Below are 17,820 nucleotides of genomic sequence, written 5' to 3' on the forward strand. Positions count from 1 at the left end.
AGGGGGTATAATTGCACAGCACTATAGATACAGTTTCTGATTCATTGACATTTGGCAAAGTATGAGATGTTACAGTTTAATTGGTCTTGGCATGAAGCAACCTTTTTAATCTATGAGCAGATGGGTTTTGGCAATTGCAAGTGTTTAGTGTTTAGGATATTGTCATTCGAAGGATTATTTTAATATTGAGGGCTAACTGATTGACCTTGTCTCTGGAGGGAACTAAAAACTGAGGCCTAGTCTATTTAAAATGCTTCTTGAAGCCTGACTAAAGTTTGGTCAAGTAGCTAGGCAAAATCAGTTAGGGCCTTACAGCACTGTCTCAAGACAATAATTCAATTCTACATGTTGTTTGTTAAGTAATATCGAGTCAGTTTGAATGCATAGCAACCCTGTATAGGGTTTCCAAGGAGCAGCTGGTATACAGGGTCACTATGAGTCAGAACCAACTTGATGGTATCCAAATGCAGTCTGTTTGGGCCACCTTGGACCTTCTCCACTAGCATAGGGGTTAGGATCCCAACACATACTTTAGGGAGACATAATCCAATCTATAGGGGCAAGGGAGAATGACTACAATTTTTTATGGGAAGATCTATGAAGTCACATTACAAAGGATGTGGATACAGGAATGGGGAACATTGGACTCAGCTTTTTTTTTTTTTTTTTGTACAATTAATTGGTTTCAACAATGTCTGACTGAGAAAAATGAAATTCAGAGAAGGTAAGTATTGTCCTGAGACTTCCCAGGAGAATGTAACAGGAAGGATGTTGTTGTTGTTTTTATGTGCCATGGAGTCAGTTCCGACTCATAGTGACCCTGTACAAGGTTTTCTAGGCTGTAAATCTTTATGGGAGCAGAAAGCCTCATCTTTCTACCGCGAAACAGCTGGTAGTTTCAAACTACTGACCTTGCGGTTCGCAGCCCAATTTGTAACCACTACACTACCAGTTGTTGTTGTTGTTGTTAAGTGCCATCGAGTCAGTTCCGACCCATAGCTACACTACCAGAGTACCAGTTAAATCATACAGGAAGTAGAAACATGAAAAATCCATTAAGTTAACAAAATGTCTACACAACTGGCTTTTTGTTTTTGCTGTTTTTTTCAACATGCTTCCTACTTTGACAGAAAGTTGCTTTTCATCACTCTTGTTCTAGCTCTTTCTAAAAACGGCCTTCCTGAAGGCTTAAGGTATTTATTCTTCCTTTTTTTGGAAAAGATGACCTGGTGTAGAATTATCACAAGCGCATAGTCAGGACAGATTGCAGATATTATTACACATTCATATTTTCTCTTCCTCATTTAAATCCTTCCAAAGGACTTAAATCCAAAGGAAGGATTTAAATGAGGAAAAGATAATATGATCCACCTAAACAACAGACAAGACCTAGTTTCTCATTTCTCACACAAAATGATTAAATCATCGGAGATAAGGTTGGAAAAAGCTTTGCCTAAAACCTAGGTCAACTCTCTCATTTTCCTAATGGGTAACTGACCTGGCTGGTTAATGATAGCCAGTTAGCCAAAGCGCCAGGAAGAATGTCCAAGTTTCCTTTAATCTAGTCCAATACTTTGAAACCAAATAGTCCTCACATTCATGCTTTTAAAAGAAAATAAACAGACCTGCCATCTCACTGAGATCCTTGGCAAACTACATAAGATATTTAGGAGAGAAATTATTTCATTTATTTGACAAATAATAAAAGTTTATCTCTAGAAAATGAATGATTTACTTTCAACCACACGCTGGTTACTAATGGTAACAGTATTGTAATCCTAGCTCCTGACTCTCTAGGCTCAGTTTGTCACAATATTTGTATTCTTCTAGAAGGATCTCAGGCATTTACAATACATTGATTCAGCACTACTTTAACAAATTTGCTAATTATTCTATTTGTGATGAGTAAAGAGATAAAGATGAGGGAAACACAGATGAATTAGACACACAGTTGGGAGAAACAAACACAAAAGAATAATGGCAAAATTGTGAAGCACATTTACATTTATGAATACTTTTGTATGCATCACCTAATTTTATTTCTTCTACAGGCCTTTATTGCAGAGGATAAAATAAAGATATAAAGTTGATCTAATAATATTTAATTACACAGGAAAACAACATAGTAGCAACAGCAGTATATAGAATTAACTAAACCCAAACCAAACACATGGTCACTGAGTTGATTCCAACACACAGCGACTCAGTAGAGCAGAACTGTCCCATGAGATTTCCAAGACCCCCATCTTTACAGGGACAGACAAACACCTGTTTCTCCCATGGAGCCACGAACATCAGTTATTTTGTATTGAGGGCTCATCTTACGCCAGCATCATTTTATCTTAACTTATTGCAGATGCAATTGTCCTATTTTGAAAAAAGATCACATTCTTGACTTTTAAGGGGATACAGATTTGGGGGAACACTATTACCAAGTAGAAATGCCTTGCACTTTAGAATCCCAGTTCTGACATTTACTTGTTTATACCTTTGGAGAGTTTCCTTTCAAGGACTGAAAATTTTCACATAGAATTTTATTGTTTTGTTGTCTGCTTTTGTCACTACTGTTTGTTAATTTTTAAAAACCTTTAGGCTAGATATGCACTACCTAGATCAACCCAGGTCTCCTATAATGGCACCTTCACTCTTGTGCTTCCTGGGCCCGACCCTAGAAGGCATTTGGATTTGTTATCTGAACTTACTTTCTGTGCCTTTCTTTACCCAGGTGGTTGTCAGACTTAAATGAGCCACTGTATAAGAAGCCATGGGGACAAGGAGGTTTTTCTTCTGTTTAGGATTGGAGGGCAGGAGAAGATTTCAGTCCCTGCCAGGCATGTGCCAGGCACATCTTCTACCTGGGAAGATAATTCAACGTTATGTTCTTGCCTTTCAGGAAAACGGGTTTGCCTTGGAGAACAGTTGGCCAGATCTGAGATGTTTATTTTCTTCACCTCCCTTATGCAAAAATTTACCTTCAGGCCCCCAGCCAATGAAAAACTGAGCCTGAAGTTCAGAACAGGCCTCACCATTTCTCCAGTCAGCTACCGCATCTGTGCTATTCCTCGGGCCTGATGCTGCTGGGCCTGAGCACACTGGGAGGTGGAGAGAGAGATGCAAGCAGGAACATGGAATGGATTCTGAAGACAATTAGGCCTGCTCAGAAGTGAGGGGACAGAACAGAAGTGGCTCTAAGGAAAAATAAAAGGAACTGGACTCAAAGGAAACTGAGTCCAAATCCCCGCTCTGCCTTCTCTGTGTAGTCTTAGATCATTTACATTCTAAATAATTTGCCTTTTCTTCCCTGAAGAGAATTGCTATAAAAAACAAAGGAAATAACGGATGTAAAATGGTTTGCAAGCCATAAAACGTATCAATAAAAACCATGTGGCGATCATGTGTGACTTCTGTTGGATTCACAGGAGGGAAGAGAATCAAATTCAGTATCAGCCCAAGGCCGCTTCCTATGAAGCAGAGGTCAGACATGCCTCAACCCTACAATCCTCTTAACCTTATTCTGACACCAACCATTCCTCACACAGCACTCTCTGCTTCACATCTCAGTTTGACAATCCATTGCAATAGCCACACAGAACTCATAACAATACTCATGATTATGGGGTTTATTAGGGAAGGGACCAGGGTACAATTCAAGACCAAAACCAGCTCAAGACACAGCAGTTCTCTGTCGAGGTCCTATGTTGGGGTCTAGCCTCGACAAGGAAGTGTGGGTGTCACGAAGAAGGGAGATCTGGCGGCAAAAGCGATAGAGAAAGAGAGAGACAAAATACATACAAAAAAGACAGACACATAGATATGATGCAAGCTGGCAGGTAGACAATATGCAAACATATTGCCTAGCATTGCACAGCATTGCATGCAGAACTCACTCTACCTCAGCCTTTTATTCTCTTTTTTAGGGAGGGATTTGTTACAAAGGAAGGATATAATTCACAAAGGGAGGATGTAATTCACAAAGGGAGGATGTGATTAAGACAGGATAGTGGAACTGAAATGTGATTAATCATTCAAAACAGGATATAATGATTCACAGGAACAACTTTTAAAATATTTTCATAATTTTTCTTAACAACTAACATTTTTATTTTTACAGGAAAAAGGTTCAATCAAGCTGTTATATATTAACTTTTAGGCTTAAATGATCTAGAGCAGCGACATGCGGTTTCTTAAGGATACTTAACATAAAGCAAGGTTCCTGAAAGGAGCCAAGCTGTCTCTGTACACTTTGCAAACTTTTGTTTGTGAGCAAGATCTCAGGCACCGGGCTTCATTTATCTATATCTAAAATGCTACATTGTTCTTAATTATCACATTCCTAGGAGCTCTGGTAGCGTAGTGGTTACGAATCGGGCTGCGAACCTTAAGGTCAGCAGTTTGAAACTACCAGCCGCTCCTCGGGAGAAAGATGAGGCTTTCTACTCCCGTAAGGATTTACACCCTCGGAAACCCTGTACAGGGTCGCTATGGGTCGGAACCGACTCGACGGCACTTAACAACACAACAACATATACTTTCAGGAGGAAGGAGAGCATCTGGATTAAACTGATTATATTCAAAGGCGGTTTAATGGGGCTGCCACTATTATCCTCTAATCCAACATTCCCAGAATTTACCATTCCACTTTATTTACAAACCTTGGGTAGTTTTTCTCTAAAAACCTTTTCTCATATTCCCAATATACCTGTTCTTTGTCTTTCTGAATTATCTGAGGAAACTTTTACTGCCTCGGCTCTAAAAAGGGTTTCAAACCCATTATTGTCCATGGATATTAAACATAACTGAATAATCAAATAAGGAGCAGTTCTGATATTCATCCCAGGTGGCTATCGCTTGTTTCTCAGAAAGATTTGTTCCCAGGACTCCACGCACTGCCAACACAGTGAAGGCATTAAGAGAGGCATTGTAAAAGAAACCATTTTCCAAGAAGCTACAATTACCGGAGTTAGAAGCATAGAATGAACAAAATTAGGACCAAAGAAAATTATACAGAGGTAGCCAACCAGTGAGTTCGCAAAAACCAATGAACCCGGGACGTCAGGAGGTCACTTTCTTTGACCCTCAGGGTCCATGGCTCGCTATCCTGAGGAGGACCTTGGAATTGGATTTTTGTCCATGTCACAGGGCCACTGATCAACCCAGGGTCTGCGTATGCTGTCCCCAGCAGTTTTCCACTCAGGGACACTTCTTGTCCGCCATACTATAGGCGTGCCTCAGTCTTCTGTTTGGTGTCTCAACCATGTGGCCCCTCAGCCTCTGCCCTGCTCAGACAAGTGTTACCAAGCTCCTTTAGTCAGTCTGCAAATGTCCGAAGGGCACACAGCTTTACTCAGTCCATGGGCCTAGATGCCTACAGCTGCTCCATATTGCCCCCTGTGCTACAGCCTCTGTGGTTGCTGCTTTTCTGGGTAGAGATCTCAGACTCCATTCATGCTCTTTTTTCATGATGGCCCTGGGATCATTTGTTCCTGCCTATGAAATGGCTCTTTTTAAACATAACGGTATGGCAAAACGAGCCAATCCCAGCCTTAGAGTGTTATACACCTTATTTGCATGGCCCCACCCAATCACTTGGTGGGAATTAAGAAGACTTTGGATAGAAAAGCTATATCAAGTAAATTCAAGGTACCACAACATCATAAAAGTTCTAGCTATGATCTGCCTCCCACTTCCTTAGACTTTCATTAGCTTCTGACCTACTGGTATAGCTCAGTTCATTCACAATGGTGCAAAATGGTTGAGAACAGTTAAAAGTTGGACCCTGAGACAACCACAGACCTATCACTGTGTGACATTGTGTATGATTTGAAGTCCCTGGGTGGTGCCTATGGTTAATACACTCAGCTACTTACTGAAAGGTGAGAAGTTCAAAGTACCAGTCCACACAGAAGGACCTAAGAAAAAAGCCCTGTTGATCTGTCCCCAATGAATTAGCCATTGAAAGCCCAGGGAAGCACATTTCTACCCTCACACATGGTACATATATTCAATATTCTTTGCCGCCACCATAATTTAAGTGTGTCAGCTCTCTTCAGATTTCCTTTTTTGTCTAGCTTTTGTATGCATGCGAGGAAAATGAAAATACCATGGCTAGGGGCAGGTGGACCTTAATCGTTATGGTGAAATTTAACACTTTAAAGTGGTCTTTTGCAGCAGATTTATTGGTCCTTTTATTTCTTGACTGAGGGTTTCATGGGCATTGTTTGTGGATCCAAGTAAAATGAAATCCTTGACAAAGTTAATATTCTCTCCATTCATAATGTTATAAGGTTGCTCATTGGTCCAAATGTGAGGATTTTTGTTTGCTTTCTTTCTTCAATCCACAGTGAAGGTTGGAATTGTTGATCTTCATCCATAAGTGCTTCAAGTCCTTTTTGCTTTCAGCAAACATTTGCAAGATCTGAGTCATCTGCATTTTGAAGATTGTTAATGAGTCTTTCTCCAATCTTGATGTCACTGTCTTCTTCACATAGTACAGCTTCTTACACTATTTGCTCAGAATACAGATGGAAAAGTATGAAAAGATACAACCCTGATGCACACCTTTCCTGATTTTAAACCATTCAGAACCCCCTTGTTCTGTTTGAACCACTGCCTTTTGGTCTATGTACTTGTTCCTCATGTGCACAGACAGATAAGGATTCCGAAGTTCCCATTCTTCACAATGTCATTCATAATTTGTTATGATCCACATAGTCAAATGCTTTTGGATAGTCAATGAATCACAACTTAACACCTATCTAGTATTCTCTGCTTTCAACCAAGATCCATCTGATATCAGCAGTGATATCCTTAGTTCCACGTCCTCTTCTAAATCCAGATTGAATTTCTGTTGCTTGCCAATTGTAAAAAAGGTGGGTGAGTGTACTTTTTGGGGTGGTGGCAGTTGAGTGTCATCTAACCTCCTCTGGCTACTCCCAAGAAGGAAGGAGACTCAAACTCCACATTAGCCCATGGCTGATTTCTATAAGGCTGAGGTCAGACATGCCTCCATTGCCAACCTTCCTTATCAATTCTTCCAACCAATCCTTCCAAATCAGTCTCTACTTCTCAGCTGTATTCAATAATTCATTGAAACTGCCACACAGAACTCAGAGACAATACTTATGATTAAGGGGTTTATTTGAGATGTTAATAGGTTACAATTTAGGATCAGAAATTCTCAGAACACAGTCCTTCAATCAGGACAGCCTCTTCCTAGTCATGGCCACAAATAGACCTTTTCTGGCCTCTTCCCTGCTTGGACATTGTTACAAAGCTCTTTTGGTGCTGGTGATAAGTGCCCAAAGGGCATGCCATTCCACTACAAACCCCATCCCAAAGCTGTAGCTCCATGGTTCAGAAAACTTATCCTGACCCCATCAGTTAAATGCCTAGAGGCACCCTACTCCATAAGTGAGCCCCCTGCACAAATGTACTCTGTTTTATTTACTCCATGAGCTGGGAAGCCCATCACTCTGTCTTTTTTGCTCTAGCTCATGGTTCTTGCTGCTGCTCCTCTGACACTCCTCCAATGTCACAGATTTCCATCACTGGGCCAAGGAGGTTCAATGCACAGGGATCTCAGGGTCCAAAGAACACACTCTACTTTGGGCTCTTCTTTCTTGATGGTAGTGACATAAAAAATTTAATGGTCACTTCACAGTTGAATTATATAATCCTATCAGTATCTTCTCCCACTTTCTGTTACTCAGACTCACTGATGTGGGGACGGGGAACTGTTTGATGAGAGTTACAAAGACAATGGATAGAAGAGACATAGATAGTAATTCACTGCACTGAACCTGTTGATGTACTACTACAACTACTTTTTAATTATCATCAGTAAAATTTTAATTGTGTGTGATATTGATACTGTTTGATAATTTCCTCATTTTGTTGGACAATCTTTCTTTGGAATGGGTATCCAGTCAGTTGGCCAGATATTTGTCTAATTGTGAATTAGAATTGGATCCATTTCTTGGTACTCATTAATTCCTGAAGACTTGTTTTACACCTATAATTTCAGTGCACCTTGGATCTCTTCTTTCAATGCTGTTCTTGATCATATACTACCTCTTGAAATGGATGACTGTTTGACTAATTATTTTTGGTATAGTGACCTCTGTATTCCTTCCATCTTCTTTTGATGCTTCATGCAGCATTCAATATTTTGTCCATTGTTATTGTTGTTAAGTGCCCTAGAGTCAGTTCTGACTCATAGCAACCCTATATAGGGTTTCTGAGGAGCAGCTGGTGGGCTTGAACTGCTGATCTTGTGGTTCATAGTCCAGTGTTGATCCTTTACTTATATGGGATATCAAATATATTGTCCAATGATTTCCACATTCCATTGGGTCACCTTTATTTGGAATGGTCACAAATACAGATCTCTTCCAATCTGTTAGCCAGATAGTTGTCTTCCAAATTTTTTGGCATAGATGAGTGAGTGCCTCCTGTGTTGCCTCACTTTCTTGAAAGATTTAAATTTGTATTCCATCAATTCCTGGTGCCTTGTTCTTTGCCAATTCCTTCAGTGCACCTTGGACTTCTTCCATTAGTATCTTTGGCTCTTGATCACATGTTACCTCTTGAAATGATTGAACATCAACCTTTTGATTCAAATTATTTCCTATTATCCAAATTTACACACCAACCACTAAAGCCAGTGAGGATGAAAAAATAGAAGAATTCTACCAACTTCTTCAATCTGTAATGGATCAAACATGCAATTAAGATGTATTGATCATTACTGGTGATTGCTTCAATCTGTAATGGATCAAACATGCAATTAAGATGTATTGATCATTACTGGTGATTGGAATACAAAGGTTGGGAGCAAAGAGGAAGGAGCAGTAGTTGGAAAATGTGGCCTTGGTGATAGAAATGATGCTAGAGATTGCATGATTGAATTCTACAAAACCAATGATTTGTTCATTTCAAATACCGTCTTTAGACAGCATAAGAGACGACTATACACATGGACCTCACCAGATAGAACACATAGAAATCAAATTGACTACATCTGTGGAAAGAGAAGATTGAAAAGCTCCATATCATCAGTCAAAACAAGGCCAGGGGCAGATTGTGGAACGGATCATCAATTGCTCATATGCAAATTCAAATTGAAGCTGAAGAAAATGAAAACACATTCAAGAGAGTCAAAATATGACCTTGTATATATCCCAACTGAATTTAGAGATCATCTGAAGAACAGATTTGATAGATTAAACACTAAAGACCAAAGACCATAAGAGTTGTGGGATGACATAAAAAACATCATACAGGAAGAAAGCAAGGTTATTAAGAAGACAAGCAAGAAAGAAAAGATAAAAATGGATGTCAGAAGAGACACTGAAACTTGCTCTCCCAGCATAGAGATGCTAAAGCAAATGGAAGAAATGAGGAGGTACAAGAGCTGAACAGAAAATTTCAAAGGTCAGCTTGAGAAGACAAGGTCAAATATTACAATGAAATGTGCAAAGATCTGGAGTCAGAAAACTAAAAGGGAAGAACATGCTCAGCATTTCTCAAGCTGGGGAAACTGAAGAAAAAATCAAGCCTCGACTTTTATTATTAAAGGATTCTCTGAGCAAATTATTGAATGATGCAGAAAGCATCAAGAGAAGATGGAATACACAGAGTCACTGTACCAAAAGGAAACATGTAAAGAAGCACATACATAATAATTGTCTCTATCAGACAATGAACACCAAAGTCCAAAGGAATTTCTGCAAGCATATACAGCTCATAACATCTTTCATCATTGCATTAACAATCTTCAAAGAAGGAATATGTGATAAAGTTTTCCACATTGACTGTGCATCCCACTTCACCCCACCTCACCACTACTAGGAATCAGTGCACTATATTATGCTCTGAATTCTCTCCATTTTTTTTTTCTTCATATTTTCTGGGTAGGGGTTGGAGGGGAGTCACAGAACTGGGTTTATTTTTGAAGAATAATTTAAATGGTTATATAATTCTAGATTAATAGGGTTGTTTTTTTCTCTTTCATTTAGCATTTTGATGATGCTATTCCATCATTTTCTGGTTTACATTATTTCTGATGAAAAGTCCAAAATTCATGTTTTGTTCTATTCATTATGAGTCTTCTTCACCTCTGGCTGTTTTTATAATTTATTATTAATTTTCAAAAATTTAATTATAATGTACCTGGGTACAGTTTCATCTTTATATGAACTGGAGTTTATTAAGCTTCTTAGAAGGATCTGCGAACTCAAGTTGGAAAAAAATTGGCTATTATTTCTTCTATATTACACTGACACTTCCACTATCCCTGAAGTCTTAGTGTAATGCTTTAGGATAAGCACTAGACTTCTAACAGCAAAGTTGGCAGATCAAACTCACCAGCCACTCCTTGGAAACTATAAAGGGTCAGAACTGACTCAACGACACTTAAAACATCCATATTGCTGGGATTTTAATCACACAAATTAGGCCACTTGATATCGTTAACTGAGGTTCTTTTTTCCCCCCAGCATTTTTTTCAGTTTGGACAGTTTAAATTAACTTGTCTTCAAGTTCACTTTTTTCCTTAGTCATTAGGGAAATGCAAAGAAAAATCACAATGAAATGCCATGTCATACCCACTAAGATGGTTATTTTTAAAATGGAAAATTACAAGTACTGGTGATGATGTGGAGAAACTAGAACCCTTGTTCATTGATGATTGAATGTAAAAGGTTCTTCACAATTGCCATGAACAAGTTTGGTCATATATGGTATGAAGTGGAGTTTAGTTTTATGTTGAAAAGCAGTTGATTTACCTGTAGAGCAGTTTGATTTGTGGCTTGTTTGAAAGCTTTGGTAAGGTGGGACTCCAGTAGCTTTTATTTTAGGTCTTTTCTGGAGTCTCTACTGAAGAGTTCAGCATGGTTTCTCTACTCAAATATGGTCATAACTCAAATATTTCCAAATTTATGCAACTGTGGTGGTGGTGGTGTGCCCTGGAGTTGGTTCCATCTTATAGCGACCCTGTACAGGGTTTCCAAGGCTGTATATCTTTACTAGAGCAGAAAGCCTCATCTTTCTCCTGTGGAATAGCTGGTAGTTTCAAACTAGCTGAACTTGAGTTTAGCAACCCGACTCGAAATCACTATGCTACCAGAGCAACTATAGAAGCTGTTAACCCTGATAATTATTTTAGTCTTTGTTGGTGTTAAGTGCCGTTGAGTTGGTTCCAACCCACAGTGACCCTGTATCGGGTTTCCCAAGGAATGGCTGGTGAGTTTGAACCACCGACCTTGCGATTCAAACTGACCTTGCAGTGCAGTGCATTAACACACAGCGCCACACCAGACTCCTTGCCCTAGTAGTTGGTTCTTTTGCAGCCTACACATGAACAGCTTAGTATTTAGCTATCTCACTGAAGATTTATGGAGGTCTTTCTTGATATCGTTTTTCTGTTCTGTTTCCCTGCCCTGCAAATTCCACTCATCTTCCTCTCCTTAAACTTCAGTCTCTATTTTCCCGACACACCATTACTACCACATAGTGCTTGGTCCCCACTTCTTGTTTTGGCATCCAATAAATGCCTCCAGGCAGAAAGCCAGAGGTTTTGTTGAGCTCACCTCATTTGTTTCTTTCTCTTGGGACTCAAAGGACTATGGACCTGCACTAACAGTTTCCAGTATTTGAACTCTTATGTGTTGTTTTTTAACTTTGTCTTCATTTTGGTTGTTTATGGTGGAAGGACTAACATAGCATCACTTAATCTATCAAGCTCAAAATGAAAATCTTATCACCCTGTATTATTTTTGTATGGAATTTTTAAACTATCTGAATCCCTGGTGGAGGTGGTGAAGTGCTGTGGAATTGGTTCCAACTCATAGAGACCCTGTATAGGGTTTCTGAGGCTGTAAATCTTTACGGGAACAGAAAAGAACATCTTTCTCCACAGAACAGTTGATAGTTTTGAACTGCTGACCTTAAGGTTAGCAGCCTGACTCATAACCAGTATCAGGTGATACAAATCTTCCTGCTAATCAAAAGTTTGGAAGCTTGAGTCCTCTCAGAAGCTCCTGAGGTGAAAGACCTGGTCATTTGTTTCTGAAAATTGAACCCATGAAAACCCTATGGAGCACAGTTCTATTCTGGCATACATGGGGCTGTCTTGAGTTGTAGTAGACTCCACAGCAAATAGTAAAAACTCTCTGAAGTAATAGCCCCCAATAGCCGTAATTACATCCCACCCCATTCCACACCCTTGTCAATGTGACTTCACACCTCCAAACATCAAGAAACGAAATCTCTTTACCTTTCCCTTTATTCTGGCATGGGAACCTGTTTTGGCCAATAGAATGTGGAGGAAGTGTCTTTGCTCAATTTCGAGTCTGTATGCTTCTATTCACTCTTTTGGGACTTTGGTACCCTTGTGTGGAAACACACATGCTAACCTAGTGGATGATGAGAAATACATTGCTTAGTCACTCTGTCACATCGTCTACCAGCTAGCCATGCACAGAGCTGTGCAGAGGGCATCTGAGAACAGCTGGAACCAAGTGTATCTAACAGCTCAATACAGATGCATGAGTGAGCCCAATTCAAACAAAAACAACTGCCCAGCTAACCACAGGCAAAAACACTCAAGATTTGTGAGGTAAATGATCGTTGTTTTAAACTACTGCATTTTGAGATTGTTACATGTTGTTGTTGTTGTTGTGTGCCATGGAGTCGGTTCCGACTCATAGCGACCCTGTACAGGGTTTCCGAGACTGTAAATCTTTACAGGAGCAGAAAGCCTCATCTTTCTCCCACAGAACAGCTGGTAGTTTCGAACTGCTGACCTAGCGGTTCACAGCCTGATTCCTAACCACAGTGTTAAATAACAATAGTTAATTCATGCTATCTTTGAATTGGTAGGAAGACTGTCTTGTTCACCTCTGGAACTATGTTATCATAAACAGTGCCTGGAATATGAGAAGGCTCCAAAAAATTCAAAGTAGGATAAAATTTTCAATTTTATTTTCCACAAACTTTTTGAAGCCCCATCATATTGTTGTTGTTGTGTTGAGTGCCATTGAGTCAGTTCTGACACACAGGGTTTCTAAGGCTACAAATCTCTATGGGAGCAGGAAGCCTCATCTTTCTCTCATGAAGCAGCTGGTGAATTCAAGTCACCAACCATTCAGTCAACAGCCCAACGTGTAACCTCATGTTGTTGTTGTTGTTGTTGTTAAGTGCTGTCCAGTCAGTTCCAACTCATAAAGCAACCTTGTATAGAGTTTCCGAGGAGTGGCTGATGTGTTTGAACCACCGATCTTGCAGTTCAAACTGACCTTGTGACCCAGTGCATTATCCTGCGGCGCCATCCCAGGACTCCAACCTCCTATTGTTGGACTCAATAAGTAGTGAGACAATGAGCAAAATAAAGGAGAATCATCGTAAACTGGTGCTCAGTTGCAATTGTCACCGGGAATCAGATCTCTGCTACTACTTCTCTGTCCTAGTCACCTCAGCCAAATACGAGAAGAGTCTAAAGTATGACAGAGTTCTTCTGCGCACTGAACATTCAAAAATTCAGGGCGGTAGGTGGGGCAACTGATGAACTAGAGGCAACTAGGCTAGCTTGAATTGAAATCTTATCATTTATGAACTTTTGCTTACAAATAGGTTATTTTCCTGAACCCATTTCCCAATAAACAAAACAGGAAGGAAAACAAACAACTTACTGTGGTGACTTATATGATTGGTCAAAAGAGCCAGTATCCCTCCCTGGAATACATTTCCTTATATTGCTCCACCCTATGGGAGGTTTATACTCTTATGGCACCATCTGTTGATCCAGGGATAGCTATGAAATTTTCTTTTGCTAATAAAATGAGGTAGTCCTGGTGTGGCACTGTAGGATCAGCAATGGACTGGGAACCACAAAGGCAGCAGTTCAAACCCACCAGCTGCTCCTCGGAAACCCTATACAGGGTCACTGTGACTTGACGGCACTTAACAACAACAATGAAATGAGAGTCACAGTACCATGAACATAGTATCTGGACCTTGATTACTGGTCCAACATTTTTTCTTTTATCCTCTTCCATGATGAGATCAGCAATATATCAGATAAGGGTCTTCTTGTCAGGCCATATCTGGGAAAACAAACACAGGATGCAGAGCCACAGCTGACTCAAGATGTATGTTTAAGAAGAAAGTCCATCTTCTTGTTGACCACTAAGATTTTTGGATTGTTGTTGTTGTTAAGTGCTGTCGAATCAGTTCTGACCCATAACGATCCTGCATAGGGTTTCCAAGAAGCAACTGAACTTTACAGTTCAAATGGCTTTGCAGTGTCATTTTTACTTACAATTCCATTGTTACTTACAACGGCATAATTTAGCCTAAGCTGTCTTGATACATCTTCAATGGAGGTTGTTGTGAGGATCAAATACATATAGAATCAATATACAAAAACACATAAATACATATGAAGTAAATTGACATAGTACCTAATGTACAATTGATTCTAATAAATAGTGGTAATTTTATGATCATTAAGATTATTTTAGTTCCAGTCACCAGTTACGTTATTATGCTTTCAAAAAGATGCTTTCTAGGCCTTTTCCGGACAATGTGATATTTGTCTTACCGGGGTCATAGACCCATATACAAGTATTCTTCTCTGTTTCTACAGAATGATTACAAATTCTTTAGCAAGCTGTCATACTGTCAAACTCCAGGGATGTCTGTGTGAATGGCACCTTCTAGAGATGTACCCTATAGAACCAGCACAACTATATGTGATAGTCCTGCTCCTCAGCTGGGCAAATGACAGGTTTTTGGTTTTGGTTTTGTTTTCTTGACATCTGAAACTAGCTAATCTCTTCAGCACTTTTTCAAAAGTACTAAACTCCTATCAGCTCCCTGGACATGCCAGGTCTTTCATCATCCTATTATTTTGTAAGCTATGTACTCCGTAAGAAACATCTGACTATCTTGTAGACTCCACTCATCTTGTAGGATCCAGCTGAATAATACTCACGTGATATTTTCCTTGACTCTGTTACTACTGTTTTCATTCCCCAAAAATTTTCTTCAAAAGTTTCAACAGCCTACTTCCAGTCACACTGAGCTTTCCAGAGGTGTTTATATCTTGCTCACATAGGCTTGCTCTTAACAATGTTGGAGGTACAGAGGGTGCTCAGTAAATGTGGGGTGAAAAGGCACCAAAGTGATTCAGGCAGAGCAGAAACATTCATTCCACAATATGCCATGGATTTTCTATTTTATAACGGGAAAAGAAAACAAGCCTTTTTGCCTCTATGTGTTGAATTATCTTCGGCAACATTTTACTTGGAAATGACATTTTTTTGATGATTTCACATTCTGTTGGGTCACCTCTCTTTTGAATGGACACAAATATGAATCTCTTCCAATTGGTTGACCACACAGCTGTCTTCCAAATTGCTTGGCATAGATGAGTTAGTGCCTCCAGTGCTATGTCAGTGTGTTGGCACATTTCAATCTGTATTCCTTCAGTTCCTGGAGCCTTGTTTTTCACCAATGCCATCAGTGCACCTGGGACTTCTTCTTCCCTCAGTACCATTGGATCTTGATCATATGCTACCTGTTGAAATGGTTGAACATTGACCATTTCTTTTTGGTACAGTAACTCTGTGTTCCATTGCTATTCATAAGGTTTTCAGTGACTAAATTATTTGGAAGTAGTTCATCACTCCTTCTTCTTAGTCTGTCTTTATCTGGAAGCTCATCTGAAACCTGTCCACCATGGGAGACCCTGCTGACATTTAAATCACAGCAACATACAAGCCACCACAGTACGACAAACTGTCAGACAAGTAGAACAAAACAGGAAGTGGAGAAAAAGAGGAAGACCAATGAGATGGATTGGCACAGTGGCAGCATCACTGAGCTCAAATGTAGCAACAATTGTTAGGTTGGCCCAGGATTGGGCAGTGTTTCGTTCTGTTGTGCATAGGGTGGCTATGAGTTGGTACTGACTCAATGGCACCTAACAACAATTCTGTGTATACATTCCATCTTCTTCCTCTTCTTCTTTTTTTTTTTTGTGTGTGTGTATCTCCTGGTAAAGCAGAAGATGTGGTGTGAGAAAGAGCTCTGCCATTTGGTGAGAGGGGTGGATTTTTTTGTATGTTGCAGTAAAATTTGTCAAGTGCAGTTTTGTGCTGTCTCTCCCAAGGTCTTCATTGCTTCCTTCTTGGGAAAAGTCTTTTTTTCTTGGTTTTCCATTAGTTCTATTATTTTTTGTTATATCAGGGTAAGTCAGAAAGTATTGCTACAAGACATGTTGTTGTTGTCAGGTGCCATCGAGTTGGATCCGACTCATAGCGACCCCATGCACAGCAGAACGAAACAATGTCCGATCCTGGGCCAACCCCACCACCGCTGCCACACTTGATGCCATCAATGATGCCACCTGGCTGATCCATCTTGTTGGGGGTCTTCCTCTTTTTCTCTGACCCTCCATCTTACCCAGCATGACATCCTTCTCCAGCGACTGTTCTCTCCTGACAATATGTCCAAAGTATGAGAGACGAAGCTTAGCCATCCTGGCCTCCAAGGAGCACTCTGGCTGTACTTCTTCCAAAATGGATAGATTGGTTCTTTTAGCAGCCCATGGTACTTTTAGTATTCTCCTCCAACACTACAACTCAAAGGCATCAATTCTTCTACGGTCTTCCTTATTCACTGTCCAGCTTTCGCATCCATATGAGGTTATGGAAAATACCATGGCTTGGGTCAGGCGCACCTCAGTCCTCAAGCTGACATCTCTGCTCTTCAACACTTTAAAAAGTTCCTGTGCAGCAGATTTACCCAATGCAATACGTCGTCTGATCTCTTGACTGCTGCTTCCACGATTGTTGATAGTTGATCCAAGAAGAATGAAGTCCTTGACAACTTTAATCTTTTCTCCATTCATAAGAATGTTGTTTATTGGTCCAGTGGTGAGGATTTTTGTGTTTTTTGACACTGAGATGCAACCCATACCAAAGGCATAGAAAAACCCTTTTTAAACAAAAATATCCAAATGTGAAGCTACTATTTATCAACATTCCCCTCCCATCTATCTCTAGCTCTACACACTTTTATTTTATTGTGAATTATGTGATAGTTTACATAGGAGAACATTAGTTTTACATTCGTCTATTCGTATAGCATTTCATTGCCATGGTTACAATCCCCTTCATGCATCATCAAACAACCAAAGGGTACACTCCGCAAGCCTGCCCCTCAGTCGTCAGCACACAACCCCTCTCCCTCCCTGAGTCCTGAGTTCCCAGCTGCTCCATCTCTCCACATCACTGTCTCTGCCTCCATCTCTGGCATCACTGCTTCTCTGGGTAGGGTCCCACACTCCACACTTCTCCCTTGATGGTCCCAGGGACCTCCGCTCCTGGACTGCAAAGTCAACCACTCCCCTCCTTTTGCTATAAAACATCTACCTTTATATTTCCCATCCTCACAGTCAGTTCTGATAGTAATTATTCACTGTTGTACTGCAAGAGACCGATCTCCACCTCCTTTCATCAGCCCCGTCCAGACAGATTGAAAACCACTCAGTGGAGATTCTACCTTGCCCTGCGCCCTTTGGATCTAAGCTCCCACTTGAAAGCTTGTAAGCCAGTCACTTCTTGCCTTTTTGTAGCCCCCACATTTTGGGTAGCTAATATCTAAGTTGCCCATCCCTGTCTACCCTGTGTACCAAGGTGATGGGAATGATTCTCGCTGTAAAGATTTGTTCCCTCTTTTGAGCTACTGCATCCATAAGTGTAGGTCAAGTTCATCAAATTGTATCAGATTACTCTCCCCATCTTCTTTCCTCTTTTT

At 40.2% G+C, this 17,820-nt stretch overlaps 1 protein-coding gene across 1 annotated transcript in view; it reads left to right on the forward strand.

Moving 5' to 3' along the window:
* LOC102817632 (cytochrome P450 2J2-like) overlaps window positions 1-3,072 on the forward strand; it is a 56,626-nt gene extending 53,554 nt beyond the window's left edge. Inside the window, exon 9 of the mRNA XM_006862484.1 lies at window positions 2,894-3,072. Within this exon, the coding sequence (XP_006862546.1) occupies window positions 2,894-3,072 (179 nt within the window). The remainder of the gene's footprint in view (window positions 1-2,893) is intronic.
* The last annotated feature ends 14,748 nt before the right edge of the window (window positions 3,073-17,820 follow it).

The sequence above is a fragment of the Chrysochloris asiatica genome, unplaced genomic scaffold (assembly GCF_000296735.1).
Source record: "Chrysochloris asiatica unplaced genomic scaffold, ChrAsi1.0 scaffold00048, whole genome shotgun sequence".
Taxonomy (NCBI): domain Eukaryota; kingdom Metazoa; phylum Chordata; class Mammalia; order Afrosoricida; family Chrysochloridae; genus Chrysochloris; species Chrysochloris asiatica.